The following is an 18747-nucleotide window of genomic DNA, read 5'->3' on the forward strand; positions in this document are numbered from 1 at the left end:
GTTCAAAATGATTTTGGCGAAATTATTGCATACACAAATTTTCGCTTGTCCTATATGGCAAAATGAGCGTTGCTATTTAAGCCAAGATCGCAAGTTCTGCCTATTCGGCACGACATATATATATATATATAAATATATATATATATATATATATATATATATATATATATATATATATATATATATATATACATATAATATTTTGGAGTTTTTTTATGTGTATAAAAAGCTTTGATAATATCACCAGATGAGAAGGATCAACAAACTTTGGAAAGTCGCTCATACACAAAGTACTTGATGCACTTAATTTCATCTGATTCCTGGAGTAATGCGACACAAATAAATCCTTATTAATGAAAGGTACGATCATGGTTTAACAGATTAAATAGCTATAAACCTTTATAGACTAATAGCCTGATTCTGGCTGAGACGGCTGCAGCCGCAGCAAGCAGCAACAAGGCTGCTCCTATATCTTGCCGTCCCCTGGGCCTATCCGAACTCCAGTGATGGCCAAATTTGCAAGTACTGCTGCAACAACAAGCAAGTAAACTATAGTGACATAAAAACGGACGGTGACGACAACGAAATGGACTAAATATGACAGAAGAGGGACCGGCATTCAAGTAACAGACCTGCTGCCAGACGTGAACCAGACACGAGACGTTTTCCACTACAATGAAATAACTGACCTCCATATTAACTGCACCAGTGTTCAACGGGAAGACAACATGGCAGAAAACCTGATCAACTAAATCTCCAAGGAAATGACAGGTCTGTAGGACTTTTTTCTTCAGTGCCAAACGAGGGAAAGAATTGAGCCTTTAAACATGGCTGACCGGCATCCAAACAGCAGCTACTGCCAGACGTACAACTAGCGAAGTGAAATTCTCATCTTTACTGACGTTCATCTGTTGACAGTAGCATCATATCTGTACCACCATCATATCACCTGTACCAGTGCTAACGAGAGGGAAACACAGGAGACATCGTCAAATCAACAGTACAAAACTCCAAGGTATAGGACGGTTATCCCTCAGTGCCAGTCGTGGGAAAGAAGTGAATAGTTAAATAGTCAAGGTTAATGTTTTAGTAGCTGACCTATATTCAGCTGACTAGTATACAGGGAGAGAATCATAGCAGAAAAAGCCAAATATATCTATAAACTCAAGGAAAGTCAGGTTGTAGGTGGCGTTACTCCCCTCAGTGTTTTAAAAATGGCTGAGTCAGCAGAACAGGTCAGGAGACAACAACACGACACAACCCCCGATAAATGGAATTGAGGGGGATTTGGAAGGATAAAACCACTGATTAAACCTTTCTGGTCTACCAGAATGGAAAGGAGTTAGAAGTTAATTGGTGAAGCCAGACTGAAGTGAGGTGGGTAGGGGAGTGTGTAATAAGGGGTGAACTATAAGGGGTTTGTGAAGTTAAGGGAAAAGTGAGCAGTGAAGAGGGTTTTGAAGAGGAAATTTTACTAGTAATTCAGTGTGATTGCTAAAGCAGATACTAAGTGTACTAGGGACTGGAAAAGAGAAATAAATATTATTGTATATGAGTAAAAGAGCGAAGAGTGAAAATGGCAGGCATTAGGGGGGTACAGGCTGCCATAATTATATTTATCTTTCTTCTTCAATTCCATGAAGAAAGAAATCAGTCATGGGGGCTGGAAAAGGTGAAAGGAGTAACAGCGCCCTGGACAGTAAAAGCCCAACAGTTGCCATCCTACCAGAAAAGTAAACCTCACTATCGCCGCAAGGTATGGCAACACCGCATACCCAAACAAAAACAGTGGCACACAGCTCTTATTGTAGCGCTCTTAAGTGGTGATATCCAAATTAATCCAGGACCTCAAACTATTGTGCAGAGGCAAAACAGACAGATAAATGACGGCGATAATGACGGTCTAGTAGCTAAGGATGATAACCTTAACTCCATATGTAATGCATACATAGGTCAATGTGAGACAATACAGCCATTATTATCTCAAACACTAACAAACAGGTGCATACACTGTACTAAAGTACGCATGAAAAACAGAAAAGGCACCTTATGTAAAATGTGTAAGGGGTGGGTGCATGATGGATGTATGTACAATTATAGCAACGGTGCCAGAATTCATTTTGTGTGTAACAAATGCACTTTGGCACAGTTACCCTTTAGCAGTGATGACATTGATTTACCTAATTTTAATACAAATGACCCATTGCCATATATTGATGATTATGATTGTTTTATGAAAACAGGCCTTCACTTTATTCATGTCAATGCAAGATCACTTCTTCCTAAATTGGCAGAGATTAGGATTCTAGCTAACAAAATTAGGGCGGCAGTTATAACCATCTCTGAATCTTGGTTGGATGATACGGTGACTGACGACGAGGTCAAAATAGAAGGTTACAATATAAAACGCTTAGATAGGAACAGAAAGGGTGGTGGAGTATGTGCCTACATTAGAAATGACTTAGCTTACAACCCAAGACCTGATTTAAATAACAATAAACTGGAGATTCAATGGTTTGAAGTGCTGCTTCCTAAGACCAAACCCATCTTAGTAGGAACTAGTTACCGCCCTCCTACCAAGGACCAGTTCTTAGAAGACTTTTCCAGAGTCTTGTCCGGAGTTGAAAACAATTGCGAGACAATAATACTGGGCGACTTCAATATCTGTTTTCAGCAGCAAAATAGCGGGCTATGCAAAAGGTATAAGCAAATTCTAGGATTAAATAGCTACACCCAACTAATTAATACACCAACCCGGATCACACAGTTCTCAGCCACCCTAATTGACCACATACTTTGTAACCGCGCTGAGAACATTAGTCAGTCAGGCGTCATTACCACAGGTCTTAGTGATCATTTCATCATTTACTGCACCAGGAAAATCACTAGGGATAGGATAGGCCTACACAGGACAATAAAAATGAGGTCAACTAGAAACTACAGTAAAGAAACACTGGTAAATAGGCTACACAATTGTGACTGGACAGAGATAACAAGTTGCACGGACGTAAACGATGCCTGGGAAAAATTCAAAACAATGTTCACTACCATCCTTGATAATATTGCACCAGTTAAAGAGGTTAGGATTAAACGAAGAACTGAACCCTGGATGACTACTGAGATATTAGATAATATGAAATTCAGAGACCAGCTGCTAAAAAGATTTAAAGCAAACAGACAGGATATTGCAGCACTAAATGAATTCCAAAGGGTGAGGAACAGAGTACAGAGACTTATAAAAGGAGCAAAGGCAAAGCACTATTGCTCAAAAATTGAAGAGTATAAGCATAACCCCAGAAAGCTCTGGCAACAACTAAAACAGTTGGGGTATAGCCATAAGCCAGTAGATAGGTCTAACATAGTACTCACTATCGATAATGAGGTATGCCACGAAACATCTAAGGTGGCAAATTGCTTTAATTCCTACTACACATCTGTTGCATCAACACTAGTAAGTAAACTACCAGCTGCATCAAATACCTTTAACACAGACTCTGATAAGTTTCAAACATACTATACCAATAAAGGGGTAACCCCAAACAGTTGTCAACTAGTAAGTGTATCTCATGACTTCATTCAAAAAGAACTAAGCAGGTTAAACCCAACTAAGAGCACAGGCCCTGATAACATCCCGTCTAAGTTCCTAAAAGATGGTGCTTCTGAACTGTCAATCCCTATTGCTCACATAATAAATCTATCAATAACCACTAATACCGTACCGGAGGGGTTCAAGGAGGCCAGAGTTACTTCTATCTTTAAGAAAAATAATAGGTCTGATGTAAGCAACTATAGACCTGTTAGTATACTCAGTATAATATCTAAAATTCTGGAGAGGGCGGTGTATTCTCAAGTAGTTAAGTACCTTAATGACAACAGCATTCTCCATAGCTATCAATCGGGCTTTAGAAGATCCTACTCAACCGATACCTCCCTTATTAATCTGATGGATTACCTGAGAACTGAAATGTCAAAGGGAACCTCATAGGTATGGTAACCTTAGACCTGCAAAAGGCCTTCGATACTGTCAACCACAATATATTATGTAAGAAACTTCAAGCTATCGGTATAGGTTCTGTAGACTGGTTTAAGTCCTACCTTAGCAACAGGAGACAAATAGTCAAAATCAACAAAACGGAATCAGAACCCCTGCCGATAACATGTGGAGTTCCCCAAGGTAGTATTCTGGGTCCCTTATTATTCTTATGTTATGTCAATGATATGTCTATCAGTGTCAAGTGCAAACTCCTACTGTATGCAGATGACAGTGCTCTGTTAGTGACAGGTAAAGACCCACAAGATATTGCTAATGTTTTAACACTGGAACTGGAGTCCTGCAGCAAATGGTTAGTAGACAACAAACTATCATTACACCTAGGGAAAACTGAAGCCATTCTCTTTGGAACGAAACATAATTTTAATGTTCAGTGTAATGGGGAGTCCGTCACTTTGGTTTCATCAGTAAAATATCTGGGAATCCCCTTTGACCCATGCATGTCAGGAGAATTGATAGGGAACAGTGTAGTAAAGAAAGCGAATGCCAGACTGAAGTTCCTGTATAGACAAGCACAGTGTCTACCTACTGAGGCTCGCAGGACCCTATGTCTAGCCCTTATACAATGCCATATGGATTACGCTTGCTCTTCATGGTACTCTGCCTTGACAAAAAAACTGAAAGATAGACTGCAAATCACCCAGAACAAAATCGTAAGATTCATCCTGGGGCTGGGACCAAGAGAACATGTAGGCCAGGATGAATTACAGCAGTTGGATATGCTGAATGTTGAAGACAGAGTAAAACAACTGAAGCTAAATCATGTTTATAAAATTGCTCACGAACAGTGTCCAGAATATCTTGCTGTCAATTTTGTCAAGGTTGGGAACCAAAGCAATCATAGTACTAGGGGGAGAGAGCACAACTTTGTAGTACCCACAGTCAGTGGCCAGGCGTCAGACACCTTTTATTGTACGGCAATAAAGGAATGGAACAGACTGCCCGCACATGTCAAAGCCAGTCATAGCATGAACCAGTTCAAGAAGACTGCCAAAAAGTGTCTGATTAATGTAGCTACAGAAAGGGAGGGGAATGATTTTCTATTTTTTAGCTAAAATACGTGTAAATTTTACCTTATTCCTAGTAATGACCCTCGTATTGTAGATAGTCTTAATGACTCTAGTGTATTAGATAGTCTTTTTAGTATGATAATAAGATGTTATCTTCATTGTAGAATAATAAGAAAATATTATAACCTTTATATTATAATAATAAGGTAAAAGGACCCCAATGGAAATAAGTCACTCTGACTTTTTTGGGTTATCCTAGGTTCTCTACACATATGCTGCTATGTATGATAATTCTATGTAACTGTATTTGTGTATACCTGAATAAATTTACTTACTTACTTACTTACTTATACTGTAATATATATACATATATACATTTATATATATATATATATATATATATATATATATATATATATATATATATATATATATATATATATATATATATATATATATATATATATATATGTCGTGCCGAATATGTAAAACTGGTCAATTAGCAAGAACTCATTTAAAATTAATTCCTTTCTGAAATTTTCTCTTATACGTTTCAAGATATATTTTTTTCATTAATGTTAATATAAAAATTTAAAATTTTTCACCAAAAGAATCTTAGAAAACTTACCTAACCTTATTATAACAAAAGCAATTTATTTTAGCCTAACCCAACTAAATATATTTCAGATTTGTTTACAACAATTTAATATTAAACAAACCCAATGAAATATATTTGTTTTCGTTAGGTTCAGAATGATTTTGGCGAAATTATTGCATACACAAATTTTCACTTGTCCTATATGGCAAGATGAGCGTTGCTATTTAAGCCAAGATCGCAAGTTCTGCCTATTCGGCACGACATATATATATAAATTAGACACATGCGCAACTCTTGGGTATCTTTATTAAGGAAACGTTTCGTCACACAGTGGCTTCATCAGTCCATACACAGGAGAAGCTCGAATAATAGGAGAATGAGGTAATCAGTCCCTCAACCTTGAGTCGATGTGAGTCAAGGTTGAGGGACTGATTACCTCATTCTCCTCCTATTATTCGAGCTTCTCCAGTGTATGGACTGATTAAGCCACTGTATGACGAAACGTTTCCATAATAAGATACCCAAGAGTTGCGCATGTGTCTAATTTATCCACGTGTCGGTTCTGTGAACCATTCATCGACACACACACACACACACACACACATATATATTTATATATATATATATATATATATATATATATATATATATATATATATATATATATACATTATATATATAATACATATATATAATACATATATATATAATACATATATATATATAATACATATATATATATATATATATATATATATATATATATATATATATAAATATATATATAATATATATGTATATATAATATATATATATATATATATATATATATATATATATATATATATATATATATATATATATATATATTATATATAAATATATATATATATAAACTTGAAAACCAAGTTAGAACACGTGGCTGAAACAAAAACAAAAATTAGAAATGGAATACAGACTACGTTCCAATTCATCCTGAAGCATTATAATTAGCTAGTTGATAATGGTCCAGGATAGACCGAAAGTCTAGTTTTAATTTTAAATGTTTGAAGGCTACATGTTGTAAATATCTAGTCTTGTTAGGTAACACATGCTGCAAGTTCTCGTATTGGGACCAGATGACATAGGACAGCATCAAAAGCCTGGGAGGACCTGTCAAGTCAGGCCTCAATCCCAGACATGATAAATCTTACCACTAAGTACACTAACCTGTCAATGATGGTAGTTCGTCTTTCGAAGCGACCTCCAGAATCCAAGTCCATGTTTTGTGCGCCAACTATCTCAACTTTGATGAGTTTAGAGTCCTGGTTGGTGTTAGGGGAGTGAAGGAGGGGACGATGGGGGGAGAGGAGGGGGGAGTCCACTGAACTAGTATCGTAGACGGTGACGGTGACAGCCGCCTCCCTCTCACTGGCCACGGCCCGAGAGTAACTGGCGGTGCTACTGTGAGCCACCCGCACCTCACCTGCCCCGCCTCCCTCCATCCCATCACTCGCACTCCTTACTCCATGCTTCTCCGGCCTCGTTAATTGTCTCTTCATTGATAAGTTGGTTAAAGCGGGGAGGGCTGAGGGTGTGCCATGAGGCTGTGTCTGCACACCAGAGGCACTAGGAGGGGACAAAGACACGATCGTTCCTCCGGCACCTTCCCCGCTGTCCCGGAGATGCACAATGCTCTCTACCTTTGGGTGATCCATTTGGGGGATAACATTAACCTCGTTATCTTTCATTAAGTGGCTTTCCGAGGCGAGCGAGCCATCACCTGTGGAGGTGCTGGGGGCAGCCCAGGTGCCCCCGTTGTCACTACTGCTAGGACCTGTACTGATGGATAGCTCCTCAGTGTGGACTTCATGCATCTCCTCATTATTCCTTCTCATATAAGTCGTAGAGTTGCCTTTAACCCCCCCAGTACTACCACACTTGCCTTTCTTAGACGTTCGAATCACAGTTGATCTTACTAGTGACGTCATGGCTCGCCAACTTGCGCCCTCGATCAAATATTTATGATGTCTTGCTCACATCACTCTCTGTTTAAATACTTTCAGAGATTGGCATATTTCAAATCCGTTTCCCTTCTTCGTAAGGGGCTCGGAAGAGGGGACGGTGCCCCCTGTGAAGATGCCCAGGTACTCATAACTGGCAAGTTTTAAATCTAGAAGTGTAGAAGTCCTTGAGATTGTGACGTCACACGGCGCAGCAGTGGACTGTTGCTGCACAAGAAATTTCGTTCTGGAAAATGAAGAAAAAATAAGTTAGAGATAGTTACATAGCAATGTACTAATACGAAATTTAAATAATCATGATCTCTTTATTTTCCATCTCAACAACTATGAAATTAGTGACGTGAAAGATAATATACAGTGTATTTGGTGTTTTCAGAGAGGAGGAAATGGGGAGCGGACTTCACTATATACACTAGTGGCTTCACACACACACACACACACACACACACACACACACACACACACACACACACACACACACACACACACACACACACACACACACACACACACACACACAGCATCGTAGAGCTAATATAGCAGTAGCAGCAGCAGCTAAGCAGAAGATAAAACTACAGAAGCTAACACAACAAAGACGATAAAACAACAATAGTGAATTCAGAAGCAGCAAGCAAAGAAGCACCAGTAACGCAGCAGCAGCAAACACAAAAGCACCAGTAACAGCCGCAGCGACAGTAACTAACACAGCAGCAGCGACAGTAATTAACACAGCAGTAGCTAACACAGTAAAGAAGCAGCTAACACACCACAGAAGCAGGTAACACAGCAGCAGCAAACACAGCAGTAACTAACGTAGCAACAGCAGGTACCAGAGGGGTCTACGTAAAATACTGCTAACAAAAGCACAACTTTTGCAATAAATAAATTAGCCTAATTGATGAGAGTAAAATAATGAATAATTTTAACAAATTACAATTAAAAAAGAGTCAGACATTAATTTCACAGGGTACACTGCACCACAAAGAACTGGAGCTATCCTCCACTCTCTTGAATCAAACCTGATTGCCTTCCATGCCCACGCGTTGTATGACCCCCACCAGTTTAGCTCATTCCCATATAATAATAACAAATCGCTTTTTTATGTGTAAGAGAGGGAAATCAACACGATCTGCAACCAGAAGTTCCAGTGTCTGAAACTGTCATAAATGATGCCATCATCACGGTGTCATGTTACCACTATTGCACTGCCATGTTGCCACTATTGCAATGCCATGTTGCCACTATTGCAATGCCATGTTGCCACTATTGCCATTAGTTGATATCCAATACCCGGAATTGTTCCAGAAGCAAAATTCAAGGGAGTTCACCCTTTCCAGCTAAAATTTTGTGCTATATATCTTTCGAAAACTAAACATTAATTTACCTTCAAACGATTGCAGATTACACTCCCTATTACATTTTGGATTAATATATATATATATATATATATATATATATATATATATATATATATATATATATGTATATACATACATACATTATATATATATATATATATATATATATATATATATGTGTGTGTGTGTGTGTGTGTGTGTGTGTGTGTGTGTGTGTGTGTGTGTGTGTGTGTGTGTGTGTGTGTGTGTGTGTGTGTGTGCGCGCGCGCAATAAGATCACAGTAAACAGGTGATTTCAGAATATGCAAAACAAACACTGTGAAAGAATAGAGAAGTTCCAAGCGCATTCGTGACTACTTACATCATAGATGAGGAAATATCCAAAATTTATGAAATAGGTAATGATTTGAAATACTCAAGAAATGTAATTGATAAATCTTTTAAAGTTGCTAGAAATACTTTTTACAATCCAAATAGGGACAACCAGCCTTATTCAACTAAAAATATGTTGGTTCTCCCTTACCACGAAAACTTGGTTGATATGCCTTCTCTTCTTAAGACTTTTAATATTAAAGTTGTATTAAAAAATCTTGATACAGTAAAAAAAACTTTTGATAAATAATTCCCCCCCAAAATGCTGATGGATGTGTCTATAAGATTCCTTGTAAAATTTGCGATAAAGTTTATTACGGTCAAACTGGTAAAAATCTCGAACTAAGATTAAAACAACATAAATACGTATAGCATTAGAACTGGACAAGATTCCAATGCTCTATTTATTCATGTAAGAGATTTTAACCATCCAAATGATTTTCAAAAAGTTGAGAAAGTAGTATCAAGCAAGTCCATGGTCGATAGGAATATAATTGAATCTTGTTTCATAAAAAGCAGTTTTGACAATAATATGAATATTTCCTTTGGTTTATATATATTAGATCCATTTATAATTAATAGAATTTGGGAAGAATTTAATAATACAGTGGACAAATAATATTTTTTTAAATTTCTTATTTCTTGGGTAGAATAGTTTGTTGGTGGGTTGTATGAAGGACCTGTCTAGTTCGGCCGGCGGGCCTGCTGTCTCGCGTCAGGTGTTTCGTTGTTGTGGGATCTGATAGTGAGGTGTGGGCTACCCCTTTATATACCTTCCTTTGATGCTTTACTTTCATTGTTCCTTGATAATGTGAGTAGTCACGAAAGCGCTTGGAACTTCTCTATTCTTTCACAGTGGTTGTTTTGCATATATATGTGTGTGTATATACATGTCGTGCTGAATACGTAAAACTTGCGATTTTGGCTTAAATAGAAATGAACTTCTTGCCGAATAGGGCAAGCGAAAATTTGTGCATGCAATAATTTCGCAAAAGTCATTCTGAACCTAACGAAAAAAATATATTTCATTGTGTTTGTTTATTGTTAAATTATTATGAACTTTTATAAAATACATTTAGCTGGATTAGGCTAAATTAAATTGAGCTTGTTATAATAAGGTTCGGTAAGTTTCCTAAGGTTCTTTTGGTACAAATTCATTAATTTTTATATTAACACAAATGAAAAAAAATCTTTAAATGTATAAGAGAAAATTTTAAGAGCCGAGTGAAAAACTCATCACAGAAACCAAGGATCACAGAGCAGCCAGCTTCCTCTTTCAGAGACTTAGTGTTGCGATCCAGAAGGGAAATACCTGCAGCATTCTGGGCACGCTGCCCACCGCCGAGGAGCTGGACGAAGGATTTGAGATGTAGGCTCTGAGATATTATCTATACTGTTCTACTCCCTATTGCATTTTTGTCAATGTATTTTGTCTTTAAATAAAGTCTATATAGAATACAGAATAAAGGGGGTGTTAAAAGAAGACAATATTCAAACAATTCCAGGGAGAACCTTGAGTTTTCCCTGAAGTAAGTTTATTCTTGTCTCTGAGGATGAGGGTCCCCAGCACCTCCCTATATAAATATAGGGAGGTACCACTTCTGGGTACCTCCCGGATAGCTAAAACTGGTCAATTAGCAAGAACTCATTTAAAATTAAGTCCTGTCTAAAATGTTATCTTATACGTTTAAACATATATTTTTTTTTCATTTACGTTAATGTAAAAATAATAATTCTGTACCAAAAGAGCCTTAGAAAACTTACCTAACCTTATTATAACAAGCGCAATTTAATTTATCCTAAGCCAATTAAATAAGTTTTAGGTATGTTTACAATAATTTAATGATAAACAAACAAAATGAAATATATTTTTTTCGTTAGGTTCAGAATAATTTTTGCGAAGTTATTGCGTACACAAATTTTCGCTTGCCTTATAAGGCAAGAGCGTTGCTATTTAAGCCAAAATCGCAAGCTTTACTTATTTGATATATATGTATATATATATATATATATATATATATATATATATATATATATATATATATATATATATATATATATATATATATATATATATATATATATATATATTATAAGTGTGTGTACTCACCTATTTGTGGCTGCAGGGGTCGAGACATGGTTCCTAGCCCCGCCTCTTCAATGATCGCTACTAGGTCCTCTCTCGCCCTGCTCCATGAGCTTTATTATACCTCGTCTTAAAACTATGTATGGTTCCTGCCTCCACTACATCGCTTGCCAGACTATTCAACTTCCTGACTACTCTATGACTAAAGAAATATTTCCTAACATCTCTTTGACTCATCTGAGTCTTCACCTTCCAATTGTGGCTCCTTGTGTGTGTGTGTGTGTGTGTACTCACCTAATTGTACTCACCTAACTGTACTCACCTAATTGTGGTTGCAGGGTCGAGACACAGCTCCTGGCCCCGCCTCTTCACTGATCGCTACTAGGTCCTCTCTCTCTCTGCTTCCAGAGCTTTGTTATACCTCGTCTTAAAGCTATGTATGGTTCCTGCCTCCACTACATCACTTGTTAGGCTATTCCACTTCCTGACGACTCTATGACTGAAGAAATACTTCCTAACATCCCTATGACTCGTCTTGGTCTTCAGCTTCCAATTGTGACCCCTTGTTTCTGTGTCCCCCTCACTGGAACAACCTGTCTCTCTCTACCTTATCTATTCCACGCAGTATTTTGTATGTCGTTATCATGTCTCTCCTGACCCGCCTGTCCTCCAATGTCGTCAGTCCGATTTCCCTCAATCTTTCTTCGTAGGACATACCCCTGAGCTCCGGAACTAGCCTTGTTGCAAACCTTTGCACTTTCTGATTTCTTGACGTGTTTGCCCAGGTGTGGGTTCCCAACTGGAGCTGCATACTCCAGTATGGGCCTGATGTACACAGTGTACAGTGTCTTGAACGATTCCTTACTAAGATATCGGAACGCTATTCTCAGGTTTGCCAGGCGCCCGTATGCTGCAGCAGTTACCTGGTTGATGTGTGCCTCCGGAGACATGCTCGGTGTTATGGTCACCTCAAGATCTTTCTCCTTGAGCGAGGTTTGCAGTCCTTGGCCACCTAGTCTATACTCTGTCTGCGGTCTTCTTTGCCCTTCTCCGATCTTCATGACTTTGCACTTGGCAGGGTTGAATTCAAGAAGCCAGTTGCTGGACCACGTGTCCAGCCTGCCCAGGTCTCTTTGAAGTCCTACCTGGTCCTCATCTGTGTGTGTGAGTGTGTGTGTGTGTGTGTGTGTATACAGTACAAAATGTAATAGGGAGTGTAATCTGCTGTAGTAGGAACGAGGGAGAAACAATCTCGGAGGATAATACAGTGATTTCCTCTTGATTGTATCGACCCACGATGGAAGTGCCAAAGGTTAATTAACATTATTATACAGCTTGTGGTGTTGGCACTGGCTCGTCCACCACTCAGGATACACCGAACTAAAGCAGTTAGTTAATGCCGCTGACACCATCAGTGGAACCGAGGGTGTTATTGCCACTGAGACAACATCAGTGGAACAGCATCAGTGGGACGCAAAACCCTCTCACAACATTCGTCATTGTATAAACAAATTACAGACAAGAATATGCAGTTACTAAATAAATAGTCTCAGCAAGTGCTATACTTGAACGTCAATATGAACGGTTATCAAAACATCAAAGAATGGAGAAACACACGTGCTTTAACTTATTTTATACCTCATATCAGCCCGTCCTAGAAATATTGCAGATATTTTAATACGGCAGTAATCAACGAAAGTTCCTTCATGCTGGTGAAGGGTTCTTGCTCTAAGGAATTGGATCCGTGCTCCAGTTCCCTGAATTAAGCCTGAACACCTTCCATCCCCCACAGGAGCTGTATAAGCCCTACGGGTTTAGAGCTTCTCATGATAATAATAATAATAATAATAATAATAATAATAATAATAATAATAATAATAATAATAATAATAATAATAATAATAATAATGAAATTATAAATGCGTGCGAAAACGAACGTCAAGTTTAAGATTGCTTATATGCCACATAATCTTGTGTTAGAGGAGGGAATGCCTTACATATGCCCCCTGGGTAAAGTACCAAACACGTTCGTAAACTTTACCAGAGTTATGCCTGCAATCTTCAAGGATTTTTTCTGGCCTAACTTAACTTTACGAGACCAGCGAGACCCTGATGCCGTCTGAGCCAAGATGCTGTGACACTGATGCTGTCGTATGCTGTTCCAGTCTCTGTGATGCTGTCGTATGCTGTTCCAGTCTCTGTGATGCTGCCGTATGCTGTTCCAGTCTCTGTGATGCTGTCGTATGCTGTTCCAGTCTCTGTGATGCTGCCGTATGCTGTTCCAGTCTCTGTGATGCTGTCGTATGTTGTTCCAGTCTCCGATGCTACAGTATGCTGTTCCAGTCTCTGATGCTACAGTATGCTGTTCCAGTTTCTGATGCTGCAGTGTGCTGTTTCAGACTGATTCTGCAGTATACTGTTCCAGTCTCTGATGTTGCAGTGTGTTGTTCCAGTCTCTGTGATGCTGCAGTGTGCTGTTCCAGTCTCTGTAATGCTGCAGTGTGCTGTTCCAGTCTTTATAATGCTACAGTGTGCTGTTCCAGTCTCTGTAATGCTGCAGTATGCTGTTTCGATCTCTGTGATGCTGCAGCCTGCTGTTCCAGGTTCTGCGATGCTGCAGTGTGCTGTTCTAGGTTCTGTGATGTTACAGTATGCTGTTACAGGTTCTGTGATGATACAGTAAGCTGTTCCAGGTTGCTACAGTATCCTGTTCCAGTGTCTGTGATGCTACAGTATGCTGTTCCATGTTCTGTGATGTTACAGTAGGCTTTTCCAGGTTCCATAATGCTACAGTTTGCTGTTCCAGGTTCTATGATGCTACGGTATGCTGTTCTAGATTCCATGATGCTACAGTATGCTGTTCCATGTTCCGTGATACTGCAGTAAGCTGTTCCAGGTTCCGTGATGCTGTAGTAACCTGTTCCAGGTTCCGTGATACTGCAGTAAGCTGTTCCAGGTTCCGTGATACTGCAGTAAGCTGTTCCAGGTTCAGTGATACTGCAGTAAGCTGTTTCAAGTTCCGTGATGCTACAGTATGCTGTTCTGGGTTGTGTGATGCTACAGTATGCTGTTCTGGGTTGTGTGATGCTACAGTATGCTGTTCCAAGTTCCGTGATGCTGCGGTATGCTGTTCTGGGTCCTGTCAGGGGTGAATGTGTGTGTATTTGTATGGGGGTAGAGGACTAACATCGTGTAATAACCTACCCGAGTTTATTGGGAGGGAAAGAGGTTTAGGGGGAGGGGTGGGAGGGGGAGAGGTTTAGGGGGAGGGGTGGGAGGGGGTGAGGTTTAGAGGGACGGGTGGGAGGGGGAGAGGTTTAGTGGGAGGGGTTGGAGGGGGAGTGGTTTAGGGGGAGGGACGGGAATAGGAGAGAGAGAGAGAGAGAGAGAGAGAGAGAGAGAGAGAGAGAGAGAGAGAGAGAGAGAGAGAGAGAGAGAGAGAGAGAGACTGGAGGGGAGGGGGATGATCTCTCATTCCCTCGTCATTTACGCTCGACAGACTGAAAAAAAAAATAACTACATTCTATTAATTCAGTCCCCTTTATGATGGAGGGGGGAGGGTGTGGAAGTTGGTGAAGGTCTTTTGATTTGAGGAGCTGGAGCAACCCCTCCCTCTCCTTGAACCAAACCTGATTGCCTCCCATTCCCCATGCGCTGTATGGTACCCTATGGGTTGAAAACCTTGTGAAAATTTTAATAATAATAATAATAATAATAATTCAACTAATAATTATGACAATATTGGATGTACTGGCGCTAATACCGCCAGGTTTATATGGATAATAATAATAACAATAATAATAATGCAATAATTATAATGTAATAATAATAATAAACTTAATCTACTGTGCCATTATGAATGTGGTTTACTGCTCTTGCGAAATATCTGTTGATGTCTTCAAGTTAAGCAAACAGTTACCATTAGTGTTCCATTGTTGCAGAGCCTCACCACCTGCCTATGATCCTGTTTTTGTCTCTTATATCTGCCTGCCATTACTTACACCCAGATCCTATCACCCCTTGTTGCGCCTGTCTCAAGGGACAAGAGACAGCTTGTGAAGTAGCTTGTGCAACAGGTTGCCTCATAGCGCCAAACCTTGCACCTCCTGCACCTGTCTTGAGATAGGTCTTGAAGGCTGAGGGACTGATCCCCTCAGATTTGTCTGTCCACTGATGTTATCTCAAGTACTTAGGTCATCTCTGTATTTGACCGAAGAAGCCTGTTGAGCAAACGAGACATTTCGACAATAAAGATGCTCAACTGTTGATCGTGTGTTGCGTAGCTTCATGTGTGTTAGGTAAGACACATATGCAACAGTTAGGTATCTTTATTATGAAACGTTTCGCCTACACAGTAGGCTTCTTCAGTCAAGTACAGAAAAGTTGATAGAAGCAGAAGATACTTGAAGACGATGTAATCAGTCCATCACCCTTAAAGTGTTGAGGTGGTCAGTCCCTCAGTCTGGAGAAGAGCATTGTTCCATAGTATGAAACAATATGGAGAAGAAGTGACAGGATGGAGCTTTTTATAGCGCCAAGAGGTGAGACGTAGGCCACTAGGAGAGGTAAGAACTCAGATGTTGAGAAGTCAGGTCCCTCTCAAATCCAGCCCCTCTCACTAGTGGAAGTTGTCGAAGTTGATTGCAGGTCTGTACCAAGATACCCTTGTGTTGCAGTGTCTGACAGATTGAACATTAAAAATGGTATAAAATACCGACAGGTTGTTAGGTAAGACACATATGCAACAGTTAGGTATCTTTATTATGAAACGTTTCGCCTACACAGTAGGCTTCTTCAGTCAAGTACAGAAAAGTTGATAGAAGCAGAAGATACTTGAAGAAGATGTAATCAGTCCATCACCCTTAAAGTGTTGAGGGACTGACCACCTCAACACTTTAAGGGTGATGGACTGATTACATCGTCTTCAAGTATCTTCTGCTTCTATCAACTTTTCTGTACTTGACTGAAGAAGCCTACTGTGTAGGCGAAACGTTTCATAATAAAGATACCTAACTGTTGCATATGTGTCTTACCTAACAACCTGTCGGTATTTTATACCATTTTTAATGTAGCTTCATGTGAATATGTTATAGCTAAAAGAATATTGTTAGAACAATAGAAGCTCCCTAAATTTATAAAAAGAATCCACTACGTTCTGGTAACGATTTCAGATATTCAACAATCAACAGGTTGTACTACCACAGCCCGTTGAGTCTATAAATACAATATTTGCACATAAACGAGTAGAGTTAATCAATGGTTCAATTTTACACAGCACTACTGTGACTGCTCTCGAGCAACACGCAAAGCTTGCTGCCTATCTGGCGCCACACACATTAATTAAATCCTGTTCACTGATAACGACTAGACAGAAACTTACAATGTGAGGCTACACAACAAACTGCAGCCAGAAGTGCAAATGTTATTTCTGTAAATTTGTCAATTATTATATTCATGGTGAAATGTTAAGCCAGTAGGTATCTTACAGCCTCTGGGAAATTGGAGGCACTCATGTTTGATGCAAGATGAATCAAGAGCCTCTCACCAGACTCAGGGCACCCCAAAGGATTTTATTAGCACAGTATCACATAACTGTATGTGCCAGAAGTAGCAAGTTTGGTTACATGAACTAATTTATTAATATATATATATATATATATATATATATATATATATATATATATATATATATATATATATATATATATATATATATATATATATATATATATATATATATATATATATATATATATATATATATATATATATATATATATTATATATATATATATATATATATATATATATATATATATATATATATATATATATATTATATATATATATATATAATGTGTGTGTGCGTTTGTATGTATACATGTGTGTGTGTGTGTGTGTGTGTGTGTGTGTGTGTGTGTGTGTGTGTAATAGCTAAAATCGTAATTAAAGTAAACTCAGCATATAATATGCTGTGAGAAATAAAACTCTCAGGGTATATGGGTATATGCTGTTTTGTGATCCATTATTTTGAGAAACATTACTTGAAGCTTGTAACACAACTATACTATCCAAAATGTTGGGAGAAACTAGTAACTGACATTTAATAATACACTGCAACGCTTATTAGCAAAACTTTTATTGAGGCGTAAGTCATTCAGCATAGTTTTACCCGAAAATACTGACTCGTTACTAAAACCACAAATTCCAAATCCTCCATTTTTGGGAGTCAGTAATGTAATATACAAGACTCTTAATTTGGTGGCTTGAAGGGTGTGGATTATGACATCATCTGATAGTGACAGGGTGAGACTAGCTAGTGTTACACTGCACACACAACAGTACTGATATACCAGGAAGCAGATGCACCAGCCATACTGAAAACCCGTGACAATATTAGCAGGAGAGGATATGAGCACCTGCCGGCAGCAATATTCAATAATACTGGCACTAGCTCATCACCAGCCTGTATGACGTCCAACACCTGACAACAATAACACTCGATAACGCCAATACCAGACAATACCTAATAACACCCAACAACAATAGACAACACCCAAAATCGTGTATCATTTGACAACATCTGATAATACTGGCAACACCAGGCAACACTTGATAATGCCAACACATGACAATACCAACACCAAAACATGACAACACCACCACCACCAAAACATGATAACACCAACACTAACACAAAATTCTTCCAGCACTAACACCTGATAAAATCCACATCTGACAACATTAGAACACATAATTACCAACAATTTACAAAGGTCACGCACACATAACACATATCGGCCAGGAGCGGATGGCGGGAGCCTTAAGCTGTGATTCGACCCCCTGCAACCACAAATTGGTTAGTACTCACACACACCTCGGCGTATATACCCTGAAGTCGTGTGAGTACAGCACTACGAAAGAATATAGATAGGAGGTCAAACATAAGAGTATAACAATCAACAAATGATTTTAATTTTTAAGGAGTGGACCGGTAAGCCAACGGAAGACCTGTCAGATGATCAAACGCTCAAGTGGTGAGTCATCATATGACCAAGAACAGCGTCAGGAAGCTCTTGCTCTGTTTACTGACGAATTTTACCACACCAAACCATAAGAGCATAAATATCATCCCTTCACAAACCAGATCTGGACAAAATCCTCAGGGCCAGATATATCCTGCTGTAGTCAATACGATGTCTCCGTGGAACGTGCAGTTCATGTTACATTTTTTTTTATATGAAATCGAAGTACGACATTTATTATGCA

General features: G+C 38.8%; 1 protein-coding gene across 1 annotated transcript in view; it reads right to left on the reverse strand.

The window, feature by feature from the left end:
* Positions 1 to 6587: 6587 nt before the first annotated feature.
* LOC138853529 (uncharacterized) overlaps positions 6588 to 18747 on the reverse strand; it is a 234620-nt gene continuing 222460 nt past the window's right edge. Inside the window, exon 2 of the mRNA XM_070090744.1 lies at positions 6588 to 7888. Coding sequence (XP_069946845.1) covers positions 6820 to 7629 — 810 coding nt within the window. The 5' untranslated portion in view covers positions 7630 to 7888 and the 3' untranslated portion in view covers positions 6588 to 6819. The remainder of the gene's footprint in view (positions 7889 to 18747) is intronic.

The sequence above is a fragment of the Cherax quadricarinatus genome, chromosome 32 (assembly GCF_038502225.1).
Source record: "Cherax quadricarinatus isolate ZL_2023a chromosome 32, ASM3850222v1, whole genome shotgun sequence".
Classification (NCBI taxonomy): domain Eukaryota; kingdom Metazoa; phylum Arthropoda; class Malacostraca; order Decapoda; family Parastacidae; genus Cherax; species Cherax quadricarinatus.